The sequence below is a fragment of the Panthera pardus genome, unplaced genomic scaffold (genome assembly GCF_024362965.1).
Source record: "Panthera pardus isolate Hobbes unplaced genomic scaffold, ASM2436296v1 HiC_scaffold_27, whole genome shotgun sequence".
Lineage (NCBI taxonomy): Eukaryota > Metazoa > Chordata > Mammalia > Carnivora > Felidae > Panthera > Panthera pardus.
In genome coordinates, this window is record NW_026526843.1 from 103162603 (window position 1) to 103183230 (window position 20628).

At 49.6% G+C, this 20628-nt stretch overlaps 1 protein-coding gene and 1 non-coding gene across 2 annotated transcripts; both read right to left on the reverse strand.

Annotated features, from left to right (window-relative positions):
* Positions 1-11440: 11440 nt before the first annotated feature.
* LOC109249328 (melanoma-associated antigen B17-like) lies at positions 11441-14354 on the reverse strand. The gene is given in 3 exon segments (XM_019419681.2): positions 11441-12576; positions 12579-13074; positions 14203-14354. Coding segments are annotated over 2 exon segments (1062 nt in total). The 5' UTR covers positions 13038-13074; positions 14203-14354; the 3' UTR covers positions 11441-11973.
* A 2959-nt stretch (positions 14355-17313) lies between these two features.
* LOC128773952 (U6 spliceosomal RNA) lies at positions 17314-17417 on the reverse strand. The gene has a single exon (XR_008418444.1). It is a non-coding gene; the product is annotated as a U6 spliceosomal RNA (small nuclear RNA).
* Positions 17418-20628: the final 3211 nt, after the last annotated feature.

Genomic DNA, 20628 nt, shown 5'->3' on the forward strand with positions numbered 1-20628 from the left:
ATTAAAAAAAATAAACATTAATATACATATTTGTCAGTTAAACAGCTAAAAATGGTAATTTCACTCTTGTGCAGTGATGATCCAGATTAGGTTTCAAGGGAGTTAAATTTCTGATGACCAGAGCACCATCCAGAAACCTGGGGAAAATTTCTCATGGTACAACCCAGTTGACTGACGTTAACTTTTCCATTTGCAAGAATAGTAGGCATAATGCTCACAGGTAGTTGCTATTTTGCTTTCTCATTAGTTGTCTGAGATTCACCACACGATGCAGTTTCCTAGACTGTGTTAACTTGGTCATAAACTCTTGGACATTGGTGGGGAAGTCTGAAATGGGTGGTCCAAGTGGTTGCTCTTTGCTCCCTGACTTCAAGGGTGGCAGTAGGAGCCAATGGTGCCAAGTTTGCACCGAAGCTTGGAGTCCAGGTGAAAAAACTCATAGCCCTGCGTTCAGGCACCAAATAATGAGGTTTTGGGGGTGGTGGGGGGTTTGGAGCTGAGGGCCAAGAAGGAATTCTTGAAGACCTCTTTGGCACAAAAAGGTGATTTTATTAAAGCATGGAGACAGGACCTGTGGGCAGAAAGAGCTGCTTTTTTTTTTTTTTTTAAGTTTCTTTAAAATTTGTTTATTATGAGAGCAAAAGGGAGAGTGAGAATCCCAAGCAGGCTCCATACCAGCAGTGCAGAGCCTGATGGAGGCTCAAACCCACAAACTGTGAGATCATGACTTCAGCCAAAAATAAGAGATGCTTAACTAACTGAGCCACCCAGGCACCTCTCCTGACTCTTCTTTGAAAGGCTTCCTGGGAAATACCTCATCCTTCCAAACTCCTGCTTAGTCTCCCTACCGCAAACCTGGCAGCAAATGAGTTGATTCCCAGGAGTAATGTGAGGTGATGAAACTATAGTAGAGGCAGGGGCCCAGGGCCAGTGGTATGCTATCGCAGATCTCTTCTTTCTTCTTTCTTCTTTCTTCTTTCTCACACACTGACCTCTTCTTTCTTTTCACAGACTTAGCCTCTTACATAACTTCACTTCTAATAGATTTGTTTTCCACAATAGAGGGACTGAGCCACATGATACTGTGATTCCCTGATCTTTTCAGGTTTATTGACATTTCCTTTGTTGATAACATTATTGACGCTGAATACTGTCTCTTTCTTTATTCATACTTAACATTGATTTTGCTATTGCTTGTTCCTTGGGCTTTGTCTTCCAAAACCATATTTGGGGTGTGGAATCATGGTTTTTAACACCTGAAATACAGTTGGGAGTAATGAGCAGAACAGTGAAGTAAGTGATACACATATGCCTCGGGCTGAGAGGAGTGGCACTGTGGGCTCTCGAGGAATTCAGAGCCAGGGTCTAGTCCAGTGCTGTCACTTGCCAGCCTTGAATTTAAGAATATTCCAAGTTCTTTATTCGGAAAGTGAGTCTGATAACATTTGTCATGTAGGACTATAGACATATAGGTGATGGATATTACCCATTTGGCATGGTGTTAGGCAAAGTTTGGTGCTTTTGTTTTTTTAATGTTTAGTTTTGAGTGAGAGAGAGAGAGAGAGAGAGAGAGCGAGCGCGCACAAGCACCATCCAGGGAGGGGCAGAGGCAGAGGGAGAGAGAGAATCCCAAGCAGGCTCCGCACTATCAGCGTAGAGCCCGATGCGGGGCTTGAACTCGAACTCACCAACTGTGAGATCATGACCTGAGCCGAAATCAAGAGTCAGATGCTTAACCGATGGAGCCACCCAGGTACCCCACAAAGTTTGGTGCTTTTAATGAATGGCCGTTATTACTGAGATGATTGTGACCCCTGATGATAAAATTGTTTCTTCACAGAATTTTATTTCCAGCCTGTACTAGACAATATCCAACTACTAACAGTATAGAAATCCAAATCCACTGAAATGCTACAGGGCAAATAAAATCCGTAGTATTTCTCCACTAGAGCATCTGTTGTTTAATATAGGTATGGGGCTGTCTTCCTCAATTGGATGCAACTGAAAGTTTCTCTTTGTGTCAGGTACCAACGACTTCCCTTTTAAGTCCCTTTCCATCCAAACCACCCCTGTTGTCATTCATTTTATCGCCACCAAAATTCATGCCCTCTCTTAAGAGTTGGACAAATTATACTCAAAATAACCTAGTTAAAATGCCCTTCTGACAGAGTGAGCTCGGGCACTCCCATCCCATGAAAAGCAAGAAAGTCCAGGGCCTTCTTGGCATCGCACTTCAATGAAGTATTACCCTTATTACTCAGAAGCTCTCTGGACGTTCTCTGCCTAAAATACCTCGTTTGTGTACTGTGTCACCTGCACTGGGGCAAGCGCATAGGACCCATTCCATTCAGGCCTCAGCAAAGGACTGATGCTGACACTGACAACCCCAGAGTAAATGTGAAAAACTGTTTTCCACTATAGGCCTGGGCTCCCAGTTCTCAGAACCATCATCTAAAGACCTGGCCCCTTGCTGCCCACCACTCCCCCGGCCACATCCAGCCCACAGCACAGCCTGGCTTAAATGACCTCCCCAAGGGACTGGCATTTTACCAAGCCCAACAGAGCGTTAACCGAACACTTTACACTAGACTTTTCTCACCTAGGACCTCCCCTTATGCACCTCTTCTTTTTAACTTGTCATTAATTTATTTCTTGGAGTGGATCTCACCATCTTCACTGTATAACTGCTGCTAGAGTCTACAGTTCTATGTGCATTGGTTTGCTTATTTTTCTTAACATTCCCAGTGCTACCAGGGGGCTTTCCAAAGAGAGGGTGCTCAACTGATACTAGAGGAAAAGAAATAAATAGCATCTATTATTATTGAAATAAATGAATAAAATAAACCAAGAAGTTTATTTAATTTCTTATACATTTTGAATAAGCTACACAATACCCAGGTGTATGTTATGTAATTTTATGAGCAAAGAGCCCAAAGAATAAAGCAAAGAGTTAACCGTCCTTTACTTAAGTTTCACCGCCTGGTGATCCCAAATATTTTCCTATGAGGCTCTTTCATGTTCCCATGAAAAACCCCATTTCAGTGCTCTGTTAACCAGTTCTGTAGCAAAAAGGAAAGAATGAAGGCATTTGAGCTTGTTTAAAAAAAAAAGGCAAACCCTAAAACGTGAATGGTAATAATGTGATTTCTCTGGCATTAGTAACCTTAGGTTCTGAAGCAGAATATCTTCACTAAACTGAACAATATTTGAAAATTAAAAAAAAAAAAAGCTTACAGATGACTTTAATGAAAAAAACAAACAAACAAAAAAGGCAAAGATCTTCATTTTGTTCCCTCCAGCCCCCAACTCTGCACTACTTGGAAGGCCAAGGGCCATCTTTTGCCTCACCTGACTCACTGGATTCTGCGACAGCAGCTGACCCGGGTCCTTGAAGGCTCCCCGCGCCCTCCCCCCCCCCCCCGCCCCCCATCATCAGGAGAGGCCACCCTGGCTGAGGCTCTGGGTCTGTGAGCTGCCTCATGTAGCAGGGCCTCCTTATACATCTGTCATCACCAGAAATGGAAGTCACATAAGTCACATCTAGTCACAGCTGTTTGGACATTCTGAGAGCTAACAGTGGGGGACAAAACTCCATGGGACTCTACCGTTCTGAGGTGTGTGAAAGGAGTGTGTTTTATACCATTCAGAACCAGCCCCTTTCAACCATACCTGAGTTTATGTTCATGAGGTGACTTTGGAAAGCTCCTAAGTATGGGTACTGGCTGCCCAGGGGGAACCAACCGTGTATTTAAGGAGTTGGAAGTTTCGGCCCCACCTCCTGATCTGCGGGGAGGGGAGGGAGGCCGGAGATTGACTTAATCGCCAACAGCCAGTGATTTCATTAATTGTGCTTCTGTAACGAAGCCTCCGTTAAACTCCTAACCAAAGTGTTTTGGAGAACTTCCAGTTGGCTGAACTCATGGAGGTGCTGGGAGGGTGGGACAGCTGGAGACAGGACAAGGAATCCCTGAATGCCTTCCCCACACCATGCTCTGTGCTTTTCTTTTTTCTTTCTTTAATTGATGTATTTATTTTGAGAGAAAGAGAGAGAGAGAGAGAGAGAGAGAGCACGCGTGCAAGTGGGGAAGGGGCAGGGAGAGAGAGGGAGAGAGAGAATCCCAAGCAGGCCCTGTATCACCAGCGCAGAGCCCAATGCAGGGCTCGAACTGCAGGATCGTGACTTGAGCTGGAGTCAGACGCTTAACTGGCTGAGCCAGCGAGATGCCCCTATGCATTTCTTACATTTGGCTGTAATTTAGTCCTGTCCATTCATGAGAAATCAGTAACCTACTAAGTACATCATACTCCTGACTTCTATAAGCCGTTTTAGAAAATTTTTCAAACCCCAAGAAGAGTCTGTGGGAATCCCTGATTTATAGCCAGTCAGAGGAACGGGAGGCCCAGATTTGTGATTAAGTATAGGAGAGTCTTCTGGGAATGAGCCCTTGACTTGTGAGATTTGATGCTCGTTTCAGTAAATGTTGTCAGAATGGAATTGAGTTGTAGGACACCTGGCTGCTGCTTAAGAATTGGTCCATTTGGGGGATAAAGACACTAAACCCTATACTGCTGGTGTCAGCAGTGTTGTGAGTAGAAGTGTAGAGCACATGTTCTTCTCTTGTAAAATGCATTTGCTCCTTTTCTGTGAAGGCAGTGATTTCCCTTTGTCGGTATTTTCTTCTCTGATCTAACCATTGTGTTTCTGAGTCATCCTATTTGATTCCTAGTGAAATCCGTGGTCTTTGCTCATCCCCAAATTGCAAGGGAGGCTTTGGTTATTGACCACTCGGGTAAGCTCGCTCATTGTTGTGTTTTTCAGAGGCCAGTCTCAAATAACACACCAGTAACAGATTCCAGAGTTGGACACGAGGGCACGCCAGGGAAGGCCCCGGGCGAGGATGCCGTCTTGCAGGAAAGTGCTGGAACCAGGCGCACGCCTTGCGGCCAGGGCAGGGTCTGCTTCCAAGGATCCATACGGCTAATGGTATGTGGATCTGAGGTGAATGCAAGCCACAGACAATCCCCAAATTGTGGTCTCTTTTCACAGTAACCATCCTCTTCTATGCCTGCTTTTAACATTTTGGCTACAAGTTCCTCTTTCTTATTGCCTCAGATCTATTTTGGAGGACTGGGGAAAACAAAGTGAATTGAGAGACACCGTGTCGGTCTTCATCTGGGAGACACGCAGTGGCACAGTGTGGCCTCTAGACAAATTCAGACCAGGGCTCTAGTTCTGGCTCCGTCACTTCAAAGCCAGGTGAACTGGAGAAAACTAGCAAAGTGAGTCTGATGTGTCCTCTCTGGTAGGATTGTTGGAATATGTGCAGTGTTTGCAAAGCATCTGAAACAATGATCTTCTAAAGAGTGGCATTTCTTACTATGATGATTAGGACCCCAGACAATAATACCAATTCCTCTGGGATTTCGGGTTTGTTTGTTTGTTTGTTTGTTTTTATGAGATGTCAGAAAAACTGCAGCACCTTTGGAAAGAAGGAAGTACTGCTTAGCCAGTAAAGCTATGTACATTTTTCCCGTTTGAAAATGTGTTATTTAATCTGGGTGTGGAGGAGTCTCCCCCAGTTCGATGCAACGCAGAGGTTCTAGAATTGGTGTCATGGACAATTTCCCTCCCTGGGGCCTTTCCATCCAAACCACACCTGTGTTCATTCATTTCACCACCACCACGAATCTAGTTTTCCATAAGAGTTTGCCAAATTACCCTGAAAATCGTTCAGTTAATAGAATGCCCCTGGAATGGAATAGCCTGTGGCCCTCCCAGCCTGGCGCAGAGATAGTGACATGACATCTCACTCTCCAGGAGTGTCACCTTTGTTTCTTAGAAGCCTCCTAGACAGCATGTGCCTCAAACATCTGTTTTGTGCACTGCGTTCACATGCACTGGAACCAGAGCCCAGGACCGCTTCTCTTCCTGCCCCAGGTGGAGAGCCTGTCTGGTGTATCCAGCATCCCAAAGTAAGGATTAAGGGCAGGATTTCATTCTTACCTATAGTCAGACTCTCAGCTCTGAGACCCGCCGTCTGAGGGCCCATTCTCCGCTCACGATTCTCACCACTTCATCTAGTCCACTACCCTGCTTAACTTCAAACGACCTCCTCTACAGGAAGTCAAGTGTGGCAAAGCTCCCAAGTGCCTAGCTGCAGAGCACTTGCTCGTGGCTACTCTCATCGGGAACCTTCTCTCTCTCCCTGACTCCTTCCTTTCACTCATCATTTACATGGGTCCTAGAGTCTGGGTCACTGTCTTGCTGATACGGCAGCAGCTCCTAGACTAAAAGTCTATGGACAGCGGCCTGGTCTTTTGCGTAGCATCCCTAGTACTGGCATGAGGCCTCCCCGAGAAGAGATGCTCAGTTAACAGTTGTGGAGGAAGAGAGATAGCAAGCAGAATGCCTACTTTGTTATTATTTAATTTCTCTCGCCATCTTGAATAATATAAGAAATGGGAGATACACATCTTTTAGTTTTCTAGAAAGTGCTAAGAGAGTCCTCCACTGCTTCAACCCTAACGACATTCTTCAGTGAAAAGGTCCAGAATCTCCCTGAGGCTGTACTTGATGTGGGCGTAGTTAGTGGTAATGGCCCTGGAACACGTGCTGGTTTGGGCGCTCAACCTGGCAGCGTCTGCTCTAGAGGCTTTCTTCCTCCTATCTCAAAGCCTGTTCATAATGGGATGGGAAGGCACCGAAGATGGTAACATTGACCTTGGCCCACAATGACCAGACGTATCTCTTGCTGGTTTCAGCACAGGCTCGTAGACCCACATGGGAATTCACAGAGAGGAGGATCACCATTGGGCACCAGTCGGTACTCCAGGTCCTCGAGCCTCATTCCATTTTGGGTGATGAACTCTTCATATACGAAGTTGTTCCCCCACCATATGCCTAAATCTGACTCAGAACTTCTCAGTTCTTCCCTGCTGTGGCCCAGTTGCCCTTCATGAAGCTCATGCTCAGGAGTGTCACCAGGAGATGGGTCTTGGGCAAATCCTTATCACCACTCACACGTCCATGGTTAGGAAGTCCAGGACGCTGGCAGGAGCATCAGAGGGATGCTCTAGCATCACTCTTGCATCAAAGGCACCCCACTTCCTTTAATTCAAGGCCAAAAGCCAATCCGTTTCTCCTCAGGATCTCAGGGAAGCAGTTCTTAGACATTTTGTCAGCACCTTTCAGCATGACTGCTTTTCTAATGGGTCTTCATGTTATAGACGTGCAGCAGAAATTGTACCAGTATAACTTGCCTTCCTGCTTACAGGAGTTCAGTGAGAGCTCTCAGTGGATGGTGCTGCCCTCTTCTCAGCTTGGTTGGCTCTTGGCATTGTCTTCACATCTTGGGCAGGAAACCCCTACAATAGAGGTAGTGGTGGATGGGGCTCTCTTTGGCTCTCAGGGAATGCCAGAAAGAGGGAATCTCTGCAGAATACCCCCAAATCAGGAGAGGAGGAAAATGGGGGACTCTGCTGCTGCTGCAGTAGACTGAGCACCCTCAAGACCTTGGGGGCATTTCTCACAGAGGCGGAGCTTACTCTTTTGGCCCTGAAGCATGACGACACTGGTTAGGGACAGCAAATAGCAAAGGCACCTGGGCACCTGGCTCTGCCTGACATCAGAGGGAGATGATGTGAGCCCCATCAGTGGGGAGATTCCACCTTAGCTTCGACCATGGCTGCCCCTGCAGGGGGCACTGCTCTAGGACCCCACAGGGCTCCTGTTGTCCTGGTCAGCAGGGCACTGCTCTAGGACCCCACAGGGCTCCTGTTGTCCTGGTCAGGCTGGGTCCTGAGCACCCTGTGGAGGAAGGTGTTGGGAGTCTTGGGCCACTGTCAGACAGACCTGCCTGGGAGTGAACCAGGGTGACCACAGGGGCTGGCAGGGGGGGCTGCTCACTTTGTCACCTCGGGGCTGGGACACACCCTTCTGCCCTCTAGTGGCTTCACATCCAGGCTAAGGATCTTAACATCCTTAGACATGCTATAAGGGAGGAATAGGGGATCCTCTGCCTGTCCACCCTGCCCTGAGCCTTGAAGCGCTGAGCAGAGGTGCAGCTGGACTCTTTGTTGTCCCTTCCACTCGGGGGGTGGGGCAGGGGCCCCTCAGTCTTCAGTCAGGGTTCTCACATTGAATCCTAGGAGGGCCGGTGGCTCCTCTCTACCTTCGCCTGAAGACATCTCCTCTTAGGAAGGCCACAACACTTTGAGACCCAGTAGAAAGAGTGAGGATGACCATATTTGGCCACCCCTGCCTGTGGTCGCTTGAGACACAAAGTTGTGGTAGGCAAATCTGGAACTTAGGATGGTTTGCCTCCCTGGTCCTCACTCAGGTTCCTCAGTTTGACTCTGGGATGGCCTCATTCCTTCCTCTCTTGATCTCTTACTCTCCCTATTTCTCTGTCACCCTGACAGGAATTGAGGGTTGCCTTCACTCTGCCTGACATCTTTCCCGATGTCTCCCGGGACTGACAGCAGGGCGGATATGATGTGCTGCACCACTCTTATGGTTTTCATGCTCTGCTCCTTTTTCAGGGCCCTTACCCTTATCCCTGGCACAACCTGGCAGTTGTCCCTTTTCTTGCTTCCAACCAAGGGCCTCACCACCCCGAGTCCCCAGAGGTGGAAGTCACATAAGTCACATCTAGTCACAGCTGTTTGGAGATTCTGAGAGCTAACAGCAGGGGACAAAACTTGATGGGACTCTACCGTTCTGAGGTTGGTGACACCTACAGTCCTCATTCTGTCAGGATTTAGGAGGCCTCCTTCTACTGACCTGAGTCCCCCAAGGCTGGAAGCCAGTGGGTGACACATTTGCATACTCCTGCCTGGAGCCCCCAGCCAGGTCTGACAGGGCGGTGGGACTGTTCGTTCTTCTCTCTTTTCCGTTGTTTCTCTTGGCCCTCACTCAGTCTTCACACTGCTTCTTGCCATGACCTGGAGGCCCGTTCCCCCACGCTAAGGCTTTTCATGGCCTAAGACCACCTAGGGGGCTGTGAGGGTTGCCTCCCGTGGCAGCCCTTCCTATGGTCCCATGGCCGACAGTGGCCGAGGTGTTCTGTGGCGTCTCTACCTTTATGGTTTGGGTGGTTCCCTCTTGACGTAGGGCCCCATGCCGGATTCTTGGCATGACCTGGAGTTTCTCCCTCTGCTCCGCTGAGGCTCGCCCCTTCGACCCAGCGCCTCACCTCCTCCACGAGACACCCCCAGAGGACACGAGCGGGACAGGAATGCCAACATTCCTGGGTTTGCAGAGAAAAGACAGCAGTGGTCGGGCTCTGCGTGGCCCCGTGTGTTCTGGTCGGTGTCCCTTTCCCCTGATTTAGAGTCATCAACTTGCCTCCAGTTAGGGAGGAGGTTTCCACACCGTGAGGACCGAGGCTGCTCCCATTAGGCAGAGGCCCTCTCCTCCGTGAGACCACTTCCCGTGGAAAGAGGGGACACCTCAGCTGGAAAGCTTTGCCCTGGGCCTCCTAGGACTGACAGCAAGGGTGGGACTCTGGGCGTTCTCCTCTCTTCTGGGGTGAGGGGTCCCCTTGCTCCTCACTCACGGTCCTCCTCTTGACTCATGACCAGCCCTGGGACTCTACCCTCCACTCACCTAAGGCCGTGCTCCTCAGACTAAGGCTGTTACCTGCCTGGACATTCCGATTTGGAAGTCAGGATGAACCCTATCTGTCCGGGGCTGTTGGGATCCTCTGAAAGATCATAGTGGGGGCTAAATTTTAGGACACTTCCCTCTTGTCGAGTGACTAGCCCCTCGGGCTTTGCTCGGGTGTCTAACCTTGACTCCGGGGAGTATATGGGACTCCTTCCTCTACTGAGTCGGCCAGCCTTCCGGCAAGGCTGTCATCTTCCTGAGACACTAGACAGGGAAGGCCGGCTGCTACTCCCTGGCTTCCCCCTGCCGGAGGCTCTGTGTGGTCCCCTCTGTCATAGGGGTCCACTCATCAGCCCTCAGTATCCTCACCTTAAATGCCAGTAAGGCCTGTTGGATAGGATCTGCTGCTTGGACAGAATCGGAGCTGCTGCCCCAGCACCAGAGACCTCGCCTCCCCATGAACCCCCCTCCTCTGTTCCCCACCAGAAGAAATGAGGGGGAGCCTCAGCCGGAGAGCACCGGCCACAGCCACACGAGGCGGAAAGCAGGGTATGTGTTGTGGAGCCCCTGGCGTTGCAGGACGGGCAGTTCCTCCTTCCTCATTCGGGGTCCCCACCTTGCTACCTGTCAGGCTGGGACTCTTCCCTCCACTGCCCTGAGGACACAGCCCTTAAACTGAGGCTTCTCTATCTCTGAGAACCTTGAAGGAGGAGGGGATGCTCAGGTACAGCTCTACCTGAGGCCCTCTAGGTGTGAGGGCAGCTCACCTCAGTAATCCCATGTTCTGGGGTGTGGGTGTCTAGGGTCCTCATTTTGTCCTCTCCTCAGTTAGAGGCTGCTGGGAAATCCACATCCCTGCCGACCCTCCAGCAGGTTTCTGACTGCGGGCCTTGCAGGGACTTGGGTGCTGTCCCTAGGAAGATGTGACATTAGGCAGGGGTGGGGGGGAGGACTGGGAGGCTGGGGGTAGGGGGCTGCCCAGATGGTCTGCTGCCAGAGAAGAATCACTGTGATCTCTTCCTTCTCTTTGCCAGCTAGACAGCATCTTCCGGGCCTCTCCTTCTAACAGATTTACTTCTTATAGGGACGAGGCAGGGCCCGTCAGGATTTTGAGAGCCCCTGATCTTTTCGGGTTGTCTGATGTTGCATGTACAGGTGATCCTGTTGACACTGGATGTCAGTTTTTTCTTATCTTTGGTCACGCTACACACTTATGTAGCATTATTATTACCGTGGCTGTGTATTCCAAAACACTGCTTTGGGTCAGGGTTTTGTTTATCCCATGAGATAGAGTGTGGAGTGATGAGAAGAGAAAGAATGAAAAGCTGGGAGGAAAGGAAGAGCATGGGTCTCGAGATGGATCTAAACCAGTCCAGAGCAGGGATCCAGTCCAAGGGAGGTCACTCACCACTCCCGTGAACTTGAGGCATTTACAGGTGCTTTGTCTGTAAAGGAAGTTTGCTATAGGAATGTTGGAAGTTATGTACCATAGGAAGCATTTCACATGCTCAGTAGAAAAATACCCGGCCTGAACGAATGGCAGTTAGGATTGGTATGAACCCCCAACCTCCCACACCCCCCCACCTGAGTTTGGTTTTCCCTGAATGCTTGTTTATGTCCAGAGAGAAGGAGCAAGAGTGGCGGGAGGGGCAGGGAGAGTGTGGGAGGGAGACACTCCCAAGCAGGTTCAACACTGTCAACAGAGAGCCTGACCCGGGGCTTGATCCCACCACACTGGAGATCGTGACCGGAGCAGAAACCAAGGGTGGGTCACCCAACCAACGGAGCCACCCAAGGGCCCCATCTGAGTTTACTTTTCATCCACCAGGTAGCAGGGAATATACAGTGCACAGAGACAAAACAAACATTCTTGAGAACACATCTTTTCTTTTTACTAAGAGAATGAATGGAAAAGACAAACCATGAATTAAACACCTTTTCTTTTTATTTAACTAGTGTTCCTCCGTTGGCTATTCCCCACTCTTTTCCATTTTCCTCTTCTCACACATGAAAATCCCTACTGCATGCCATGTTACCTACTTCTGGACCATAAATGCAATATGGATGGTCTGTGGCTTTGTTTTACACACAGCAACACTGTAACTCTCCCTTGAGGAACAGCCACGGAGGTAAGAGCCATGCCATTCTTTAGTTTATATTCTAGCGCTAAATAAGGGATACTAGGAAAAAACTTGTAAACACCTAAATAAATACGAATGATATGTGTGTTGATATTAGTTAAGAGTTTAGAACAAATATGAAGGAGATCTACTTACTTCCCTCCAGCCCCCGGACTCTGCACTACCTGGAAGGTCAAGGGCCCCCTACCGCCCCGAGCAGGAGGAGCAGCCGCCCCACCCGCCTCGCTAGATTCGGCGGCAGCGGCCCACCCGGGCCCGGGACGGCTCCCCGGCTCCCGAAGGGCCCGCAGCCTCGCCAGTGGAGGCCACCCTGGCTGCGCCTGCGGAGCTATCGCGCGCCGCCTCTTCCAGCAGGGCCTCCTGGTACAGCTGGGGGAAGCAGCTGGGCACCGTGTCGTTGATCTTGGCCAGCACCTGCAGCACCTCCATCTTGCTGGTGTGGGCGCGGGCTCTCGGGCCCCACAGGAACTCGTAGCGCTGAGGCTTGCTGCCCGGCACGTGGCGGTACTCCAGGTACTTCCGGCGCACCAGGTCTTGGGTGATGAGCTTCCTGGGCTCCCCGAAGATCGGGTGCCTGCGGCCCGCGTACACGCCCAGCACGTTGAGGAACTCCCACACCTCCTCCTCGCTGGCGCGGTTGCCCTTCATGAAGATCACGCCCAGCAGCGCCATGACCAGGCCGCTCTCGGGCAGCCCCTTGTCGCCGCCGTCGCCCTCCAGGCCCGGCTTGCTGACCAGCACGTAGGCCCGGCCGCCGGCGTCGCCCTCCCGGAGCTGGAGGCCGAAGAGCAGCTGCAGGCGCTCCGAGGTGCGCCTGAGGATCTCGGCCCGGTGCGCCTGAGGATCTCGGCCCAGTGCGCCTCGTACTTCCCGCTGACGATCTTCAGCAGCGCGGCCCGCGTGATGGGCTCCTTGCTGGCGTGCTTCTCCAGCAGGAACCGCACCAGCATGTCGGCCTTGCGGCTGAGGGGGTCTTTGCGGGCGCCCGGGCCGGGGGGCGCGGCCGGGCCCTCGGCGCCCTGCTCACGTGGCGGGCTTGCAGCGCCTGCGCCGGGGGCCCCGGGGGCCCCGGGGGCCCCGGGGGCCGGGGCACCCTGAGGCTGCTGGGCTGCACCCGCCCGGGGGGACCCCGGGGAAGCCTCCCCAAGGGGCTCCGCCGCCGCCGCCGCCGCCGCCGCGGCGGCGGCGGCGGCGGCGGCGGCCTGAGCACCCTCCACACCCTGCCCCTCACCCTGGCCCTCGTGGCGTTTCTGGCGGGCGTGCAGCTTGTTCTTCTGGCGGCGCGGCATGACGACGCTGGGCCCGGCTGGCAGGCAGCGAGGACACCTGTAAGAGCGGGGGTGGGGGGCAGGAGTTGCCCTGAGAACCTTCAGCGGGGAGAGTCCCCCTGGGCTTCGGCCAAGGCCGCCCCTGCAGGGTCCTCGAGGGCACCGCTGTGCGACCCCCCCCAGGGCTCCCGACGTCCCGGTCAGCCTGCCCCCTCGCCCACCCCCCACCCCCCCCACCCCCGCCGAGCACCCTGTGGAGGCACGTGGGGGGAGCCTTGGCCCCAGCCAGACAGCCCTGCCTGGGGGCCACTCGGGTGACAGCGGGGTTCCGAACTGACGCGGGAGAGCCCTGGGTCCCGGGTTTGGGGGCCCTCCCCGCTCACATTCAGGCTCGGCACGATACTTGTGGGCCCGACCCAGGCCCCCACCCCCGTCTCCTGCTCTGAAGGCGACCCCGCCACCTTCCAAGGGACCCACGGGGCCGAAAGGAGGGAGCGCCTCGGCCCCCCACGGAGTCAGGGGGCACCTGGTGCTGAATGAACACTTGTGGCAGGCCTTCTCTGTCCCGGGTTCCTTGGGTGCTGGGAATGACGCAGAATCCCCACTTGGGCTCCGTGTAGGACCTGGGACCCTCCCTCCCACTGACTGCTGGCTGCAGCTTCGGGACACAGCTCCCCCCAGCCTCAGACCTGGTATTTCTTAGACGTGGCGGGCTGTCTCAGCCTGGCCTTCCTTTCCTGGCATTTGCAGGGTTGACACGAGCAGACAGGCCACGTTCCCTCTGGTCCCCGGGGCCCGGGCCCGGACCCTACCCCCCCCCCCCCCCGCCCCACCCCTGCCGGCCAAGGTCAGGAGCGGGGACGCTGCGTCGCCCCTGTCGTGGAGTACGGAGTCCCCCCCCAGTCCTCACGAGGGTCCCCTCCTTCCCTCCACAGGGCCTGGGAGGGATGGCTCCCTGTGCTGAGCCGCGCCAGCGTCCAGCAGCCTGGGGCCGAGGCCTGCAATCCCTGACACCCGGCGGGGGAAGCCAAGGCACTTGGGATGAACGGCCATGACGGGGGTCTCCGAGCCCCCGGAGCAGGGGCGGAACGGGCCAGGGCCTGCGTGGGCCCCCCTTTTCAGGGGTGACGGGGCTGGGGGTGTCGGGGAAACGTCCCCGCGGTGGTCGAGCCAGGGCTGCTCTCACCTTGACCCCTGACGGGACGTGGGACCCCCTCCTCGTGTTCAGCCGAGGCAGCGGCTGCCCGACCAGGCCTCACTGCCCAGCGCCGGGAGGAAGTTGGAAGGGCCACTTCCGGTCATGTGGGCCTGGCCCCCAGATCGACAGCGGAGGGGGCGGGCTCTGGGGTTGGCGTGGGGGGATGGGCAGGGGGGCTGCGTTCCAGGGGGGCTGGAGTCCCTCCCGCAGGACTGGCACGCGGGCTTTCGCGCACTCTTAGCGGCTCCTGTGAACTCTCCCTCTGCTGTGCTGTGTCCGAGGGCCTCAGACCAAGCGTCTCGCTTCCCTCTAAGCACCCAGCAGTAGGAAATGTTTGGGGGTCTGAGCTTAGCAGCCATGGCTGGGGCTCCCCCGAGCTGACAATGGCCAGGTGTTGTTGCCTTTGGGGGAGCCCGTGTTCCGTGTGGGAACTGCCTCAATCCTCTCTCGGTGTCTTTCCTTGAGTCCTTTTGGGTGCTGGTCGATGTCCCTCTTGTGCCTTTAGGTCGATGCCATCACTGCCTGTGACTCGGGATATGAAGTGCAGGCTACTCACCTCTCCTGGCTACTGCTGCCAGAGGCCTTCCAGAGACGGCTGCGGGAGGACAGAGTCCTCTGTGGTCCCGTGTTGGAGGTTAGAGATGTTGCACCGAGTTCTTCTCAGTCCCAGAGTTGCTCCCGTTTGTAACTGAAGCCTCTCACCCCCACCATGGTATTGAGAACCCCACAGAGAAAGTCAGTTGCTTCTTAGCCTCATAGCTCTGCCTGTGTCTTCTCCTGACTGACATCACTGCCATTTCTGAAAGCTTCTGGGATACAATTCTGGCCTGTGCATAATTACTATGATACTTGTATTCTATTTTAACATTTTTGGGTTTTTTTGTATTTTTGTGTCTTTCTTTTTTTTTTGTATTTTTGTATCATTTGTATTTTTAACATTTTGTATTTTCGTATCATTTCCCTCCCAGCCTCAAGTAGGGTGTTTTTGGGGTTCTGAGCTTAGCAACTCTACTTGGGGCCCTCCAAACAGGACAGGACAGGGACTATTTTGTTCTCTCCTATGTCGTGCATGCACCTCTCATTAGTCTCTCAATGTTTGGCTTCATTTCTAATAGTTCTTTGGTTACCTCTAATTAGCTGGCCTAAGGCCAACTCCTTATACCACAGGCTTTGACTTTGTGAGCCTCCTTTCATGAATTCCTTCTCACCAGGTCACTCCTGCCTGAGGCTTCCCAGAAGTGGCTGCCATAGAATGAGAATCCTGCTGTGTTCTCTTTTCTGGGTGGAGGAGCCCATTCGATTTCTTTCAAGGAACCTGGAGTTAGCAACTCTGGAGTTCTTTCCGTTGCTCGTTGCTCGCTTGATACCTCATCACACCCCCTATCAAGGCCCTTAGGAATCCCATGGAAAAGTGGGTTGCCCCTTAGCCTGATCACTCTTCCCGGGGTTTCTTTGGCTGATATCATTCTTACTGATCATGGTTTCTGGAACCAGTTTCCATCCTTATGTGCAATTATTGTGATACTCGCTAGTAGTCTGTTTTATTTTATGCGTTTTGTTCTCGTAAGATGTTAATAAAGGCCAGTTCACATTCACTGGCATATTTTCAAGTGGTTATTAGCACAGCCTGTGGACTCATGCTTCCAATATAAACCCCTGCTTTGGTGCAGTCCTGGTATTTCCCCTTGGTCCTGGCACTTAGGCTCTAAGGAGCTGCCTTAGGTTCCTTTATTGAAGGTGTAGAAATTCATTGTCCTAGGGAATACTGAAAGGATCAAGGGCTGGACTTAAAACCTTCCCTCCAGTCAGTTCTGTCATCTGCCTCTCTTGCAGGCTACCTACTGTCCTCAGTCACACGCAGGCCTCTGCCTGCCCACATAGATATTCTAGGTCAAGACAGAGTTAGTATTCCCCAGGGGCTCATCATTTTTGTTGTTTTGCTCTTGTTCATATTCGTTTTGTTTGTTTGTTTGTTTCTTTGTCAGTTTTTCCAGGGTTGGTTTTGATTATGGGAAAAAGCAACCTGAATTGGTGTCATTTTTGTAGCTGTAGGTAAAGCCATAAATCTGTAAATACAGTAAAGAGAATTGACAGCTTTGCAGTGTTCTCTTTTGTATAAATAAACATTGTAAACTGCTTTTTTGAGTACTATTTTTCTGAAGTCGATCAGTAAGTTTTTATAGTTGTCTCCTAAAGAACTTGTAGGTGTCTTTTTGTTTTTGTTTTAGGTGTATCTTGGCTATTATTGTTGTTTTCAGTGATATACTTTCCATTACATATTGTAATTTGTTAGTGATTTTGTTGGCCAGATTCCATAATTGACTATATTGATCTTTTATATATCACCTTTCCGAAGTTGCTTATGTATCTTAATAATTTCTGTACCGGGGCGCCTGGGTGGTTCAGTTGATTGAGTGTCCCACCCTTAATTTCAGCTCAGGTCATGATCCCAGGATCCTGGGATCAGGCTCCATGCTGAGCCTGGACTTGGCTTGGAATTCTTTCAGTCTCTCCTCTGCCCCTCTCCCCCACTTGCATACTCTCTCTTTCTCTTAAGAACAAAAAAAATTAATTAATTTTTTAAAAATCAAAAAAAAATAATTTTTGTACCAATTACTTGGAACTTTTTTTTTTTTTTTAAATTTTTTTTTTAACGTTTTTATTTATTTTTGAGACAGAGAGAGACAGAGCATGAACAGGGGAGGGTCAGAGAGAGGGAGACACAGAATCTGAAACAGGCTCCAGGCTCTGAGCTGTCAGCACAGAGCCTGACGCGGGGCTCGAACTCACGGACCGCGAGATCATGACCTGAGCCGAAGTCAGCCGCTTAACTGACTGAGCCACCCAGGTGCCCCTACTTGGAACTTTTTAATTAAGAGATCATATTGTTACCACAATTTCTTTTCATTATTCTTTTGTCTTATTTACTTTGGTATTCTTATTCTTGTGTGATGGTTTTGTACTGGGTATTTTTTTTTCATTCACTCATAGACAGAGGATTTAATACCACTTATCTTTGTCTTCTCAACCCTATTGCAGTGGTTCACGTTTATTATATTCACTGTAGATTTTAGAAAATGACAATTCTTACATATTTTTAAAAATATGGAACACTTTGCAAATTTGCCTGTCATCCTTGCATAGAGGCCATGCTAATCTCTGTATCATTCCAATTTTAGTATATGTGCTGCTGAGGGGAGCACAGAAATTCTTGTCTAATGCAGGTTTGCCAAAACTTATTATCATCAACAAGTGTTATTTCTTTATATATTTTGGGGGACAAAAGGCTTTTTCTTTATCCTCGTACATAGTCCTGTCCCTTTCCCCCCTTTTTTGTCAACATAGTGATTTCCATTTGGCAGTGTTTTCTAATGTTGATTCTCTGCTATATTGGAAACACTATGAATTGATTTAGGGTGTTCGTGCAAGCGAGCTTGGTTTCGGTGTTGTTTTATTGAGGGATTCTCATCTGGTCTTTGTATCAACAAGAGGTAGCCTATTAAAATGGTTGAATAGGGGCGCCTGGGTGGCGCAGTCGGTTAAGCCTCCGACTTCAGCCAGGTCACGATCTCGCGGTCTGTGAGTTCGAGCCCCGCGTCAGGCTCTGGGCTGATGGCTCAGAGCCTGGAGCCTGTTTCCGATTCTGTGTCTCCCTCTCTCTCTGCCCCTCCCCCGTTCATGCTCTGTCTCTCTCTGTCCCAAAAATTAAAAAAAAAAAAAAAAAAGTTGAAAAATAAAATAAAATGGTTGAATAACTGCAAATCTTTTTGTATAGTTTAAAAGAATTTTCATGAGATAATTACCTTTTCCTTTACCATTTTGTGCAGTAAGCCCCAAAGCCTGGATGGCCCTGAAATATTTTGATGTTGCCTTGGGTTGGACTGCTGTTTCAGTTTCTTATTTTGTTGATTGAATATTTCTGTTTTTCTGTGGGCCTATTTAATCATATATATTATTAACCTTCAAAATAAAGCATGTAGTTATTTCACCAGGAAAATGGGTTTATTTGGAAATAGAAAAGAATTTCAGTTTGGGACTGGCAAGCTATGGCACAACCCCAGGCAAGTCCAAGAACAAAGTCGAGGAATACTCTGGTAGATGGAAAGAGGAGTTGGACGGAGCTCTTAGAAAGTCCATTGGAATAAACTGGGAGTTTAAAGTGGCTTTTCATTGGCAGAGTTGTGACCGTCTCCCGTTGGCTGGGATGTTACTGGGCAATGAGATAGTCTTTTTTCCTTCTGCTCTTGTAGTGGAGTCTGAGCTCTTCCTGTTGGGAATGCATGTCTACCTGTCTGCAGTTGAAGACAAGTGGTAGGACATGAGAGCTCCCCATTCTAGCCTCCCGACCCCATTTGAAATGAGTTTTCTTTTATTTAATTTCACAATATCTTGATTAAAATACTGCATTTTGTAGGCATATCTCAAAGACATTGCAGGTTTAATTCCACACTACCATAATAAGTATTGCAGTAAAACAAGTCACATGAATTTTTCGGTTCCCTGTGCATTCACACTATACTGTAGTCTATTGTGCAAATGCATTATGTCTAAAAAAAAAAAAAAAAAAGAAAGAAAGAAAAGAGAAGAAAAAAGAAAACAGTGTGCACACCTTAATTTAAAAATAGCTTAAAAAAAATAGCTTAACGAAAACTTCAAACTCGTGGTTCTGCTTATGTGGGATAGATTAACTAAGTAAAATTTCTAAATGCCGTTTCAGGTGTATATGTATTAAACTGGATTTTATTCATGATGCATGCGTATAAAATATGTGTTACTTTTATGTAATTTGAATGAAGGATACTCTAAGTACATTTGAAAATATGTAAAGGAAGAAGGTGGTAATCGCCATATTGAAATTATACTGCAAGTAGCTAGGACTTAAGAAGTTGTACTAAATATTCAAAGGTGAGTGTGTTTTATGTAGTCATCAAGGATAGTGTCCCGTAGGGGAAAAAAACTTTTCAAAGGATACCAGTTCTATTAGAAGTGAGGAAAATGAGAAGGGAATTGTTTTTTAACAATGTCTGGAGAAAATTAGAGCTTGTTGATGCTCAATAAATACCTTTTGTATCAATTAATTGACTGGTTGCTTTATATGGTAAGACAGTGAGCTGAGATATACATGGCAAGATGAAGTACAGAGGCATACCTTGGAGATACTGTGGCTTTGGCTCCAGACTACTCCAGTAAAGCAGACACTGCAACGGAGAGAGTCCAGTGAATTCTTTGGTTTCCCAGTGCATATCAAAGTTATGTTACACTATGTTGTAGTCTGTTAAATGTGTAATACATTTTGTCTTTAAAAAGTACGTATCTTCATTAAGAGGTACGTTATTGCTAATGATGGCTAACCATCATCTGAGCTTTCAGCAGTCGTAATCTTTTTGTTGCTCGAGGGTCTTGCCTCAGTGTTGATGACTGCTGACTGATCAGGGTTGTGGTTTTAAAGGTTAGGGTGACTGTGGCAATATCTTAACATAAGACGACAGTGAAGTTCGTCACATGTGTGGACTCTTCCTTTCACACACAGTTTCTCTGTAGCATGTGATGCTGTTTGATAGTATCTTCAGGAATAGATTTCATCTCATGAAACCACATTGCTCACCCACAGAAAGCAACTCCTCATCCATTAATGTTTTACCATGAGATTGGAATGTTTCAGTCATATCTTCAGGTTCCACTTTTTCCTAGTCCCATTCTATTTTCACCACATCTGCAATTGCTTCCTCCACTGAAGTCTTGAAATTCTGATAGTCATCCATTAGGATTGGAGTAACTTTTTCCAAACTCCTGTTAATGTGGTCATTTTTACCTTTTTTCATGAATCATAAATGTTCCTAATGATATCTAGAATGATGAATCCTTTCCAGAAGGTTTTCTTTTTTTTAAATTTTTTAAATGTTTATTTTTTGAAAGAAAGAGAGACAGAGCACGAGTGGGGGAGGGGCAGAGAGAGCGGGAGGCACAGAATTCAAAGCAGGTTCCAGGTTCCAAGCCATCAGCACAAAGCCTGACACGGGACTTGAACTCACAAACCACAAGATCATGACCTGAGCCGAAGTCAGTTGCTTAACCCACTGAGCCGTCCAGTGATAGAAGCCGAGCTACCCAGCCTGAGTGGCAGGGCCCGGGCTGTGGACGGATTGGTGACTGCAGGGCGGCCCGCCGACAGCGAAGCTTCTTGTACTCCCGCTTTTAGGTAATTCGGCCTTAAAACTACCTGGGGTATTGTCTGTCGGGGAATGGCCCTCGGCAGGCCCCCTGGGAAAAGAACCATTAGGGAAGAAAATAAGGTTCCGCCAGAAATTGTGCGGCCTTACGTTTAGCCCTTGCCATCCCCCATGGAGACTCCTCTCCTTACAGGAAGGATAGCCTCATGCCTTTGCCAGCAAAGAGGGCCTGTAAAGGAGAGTC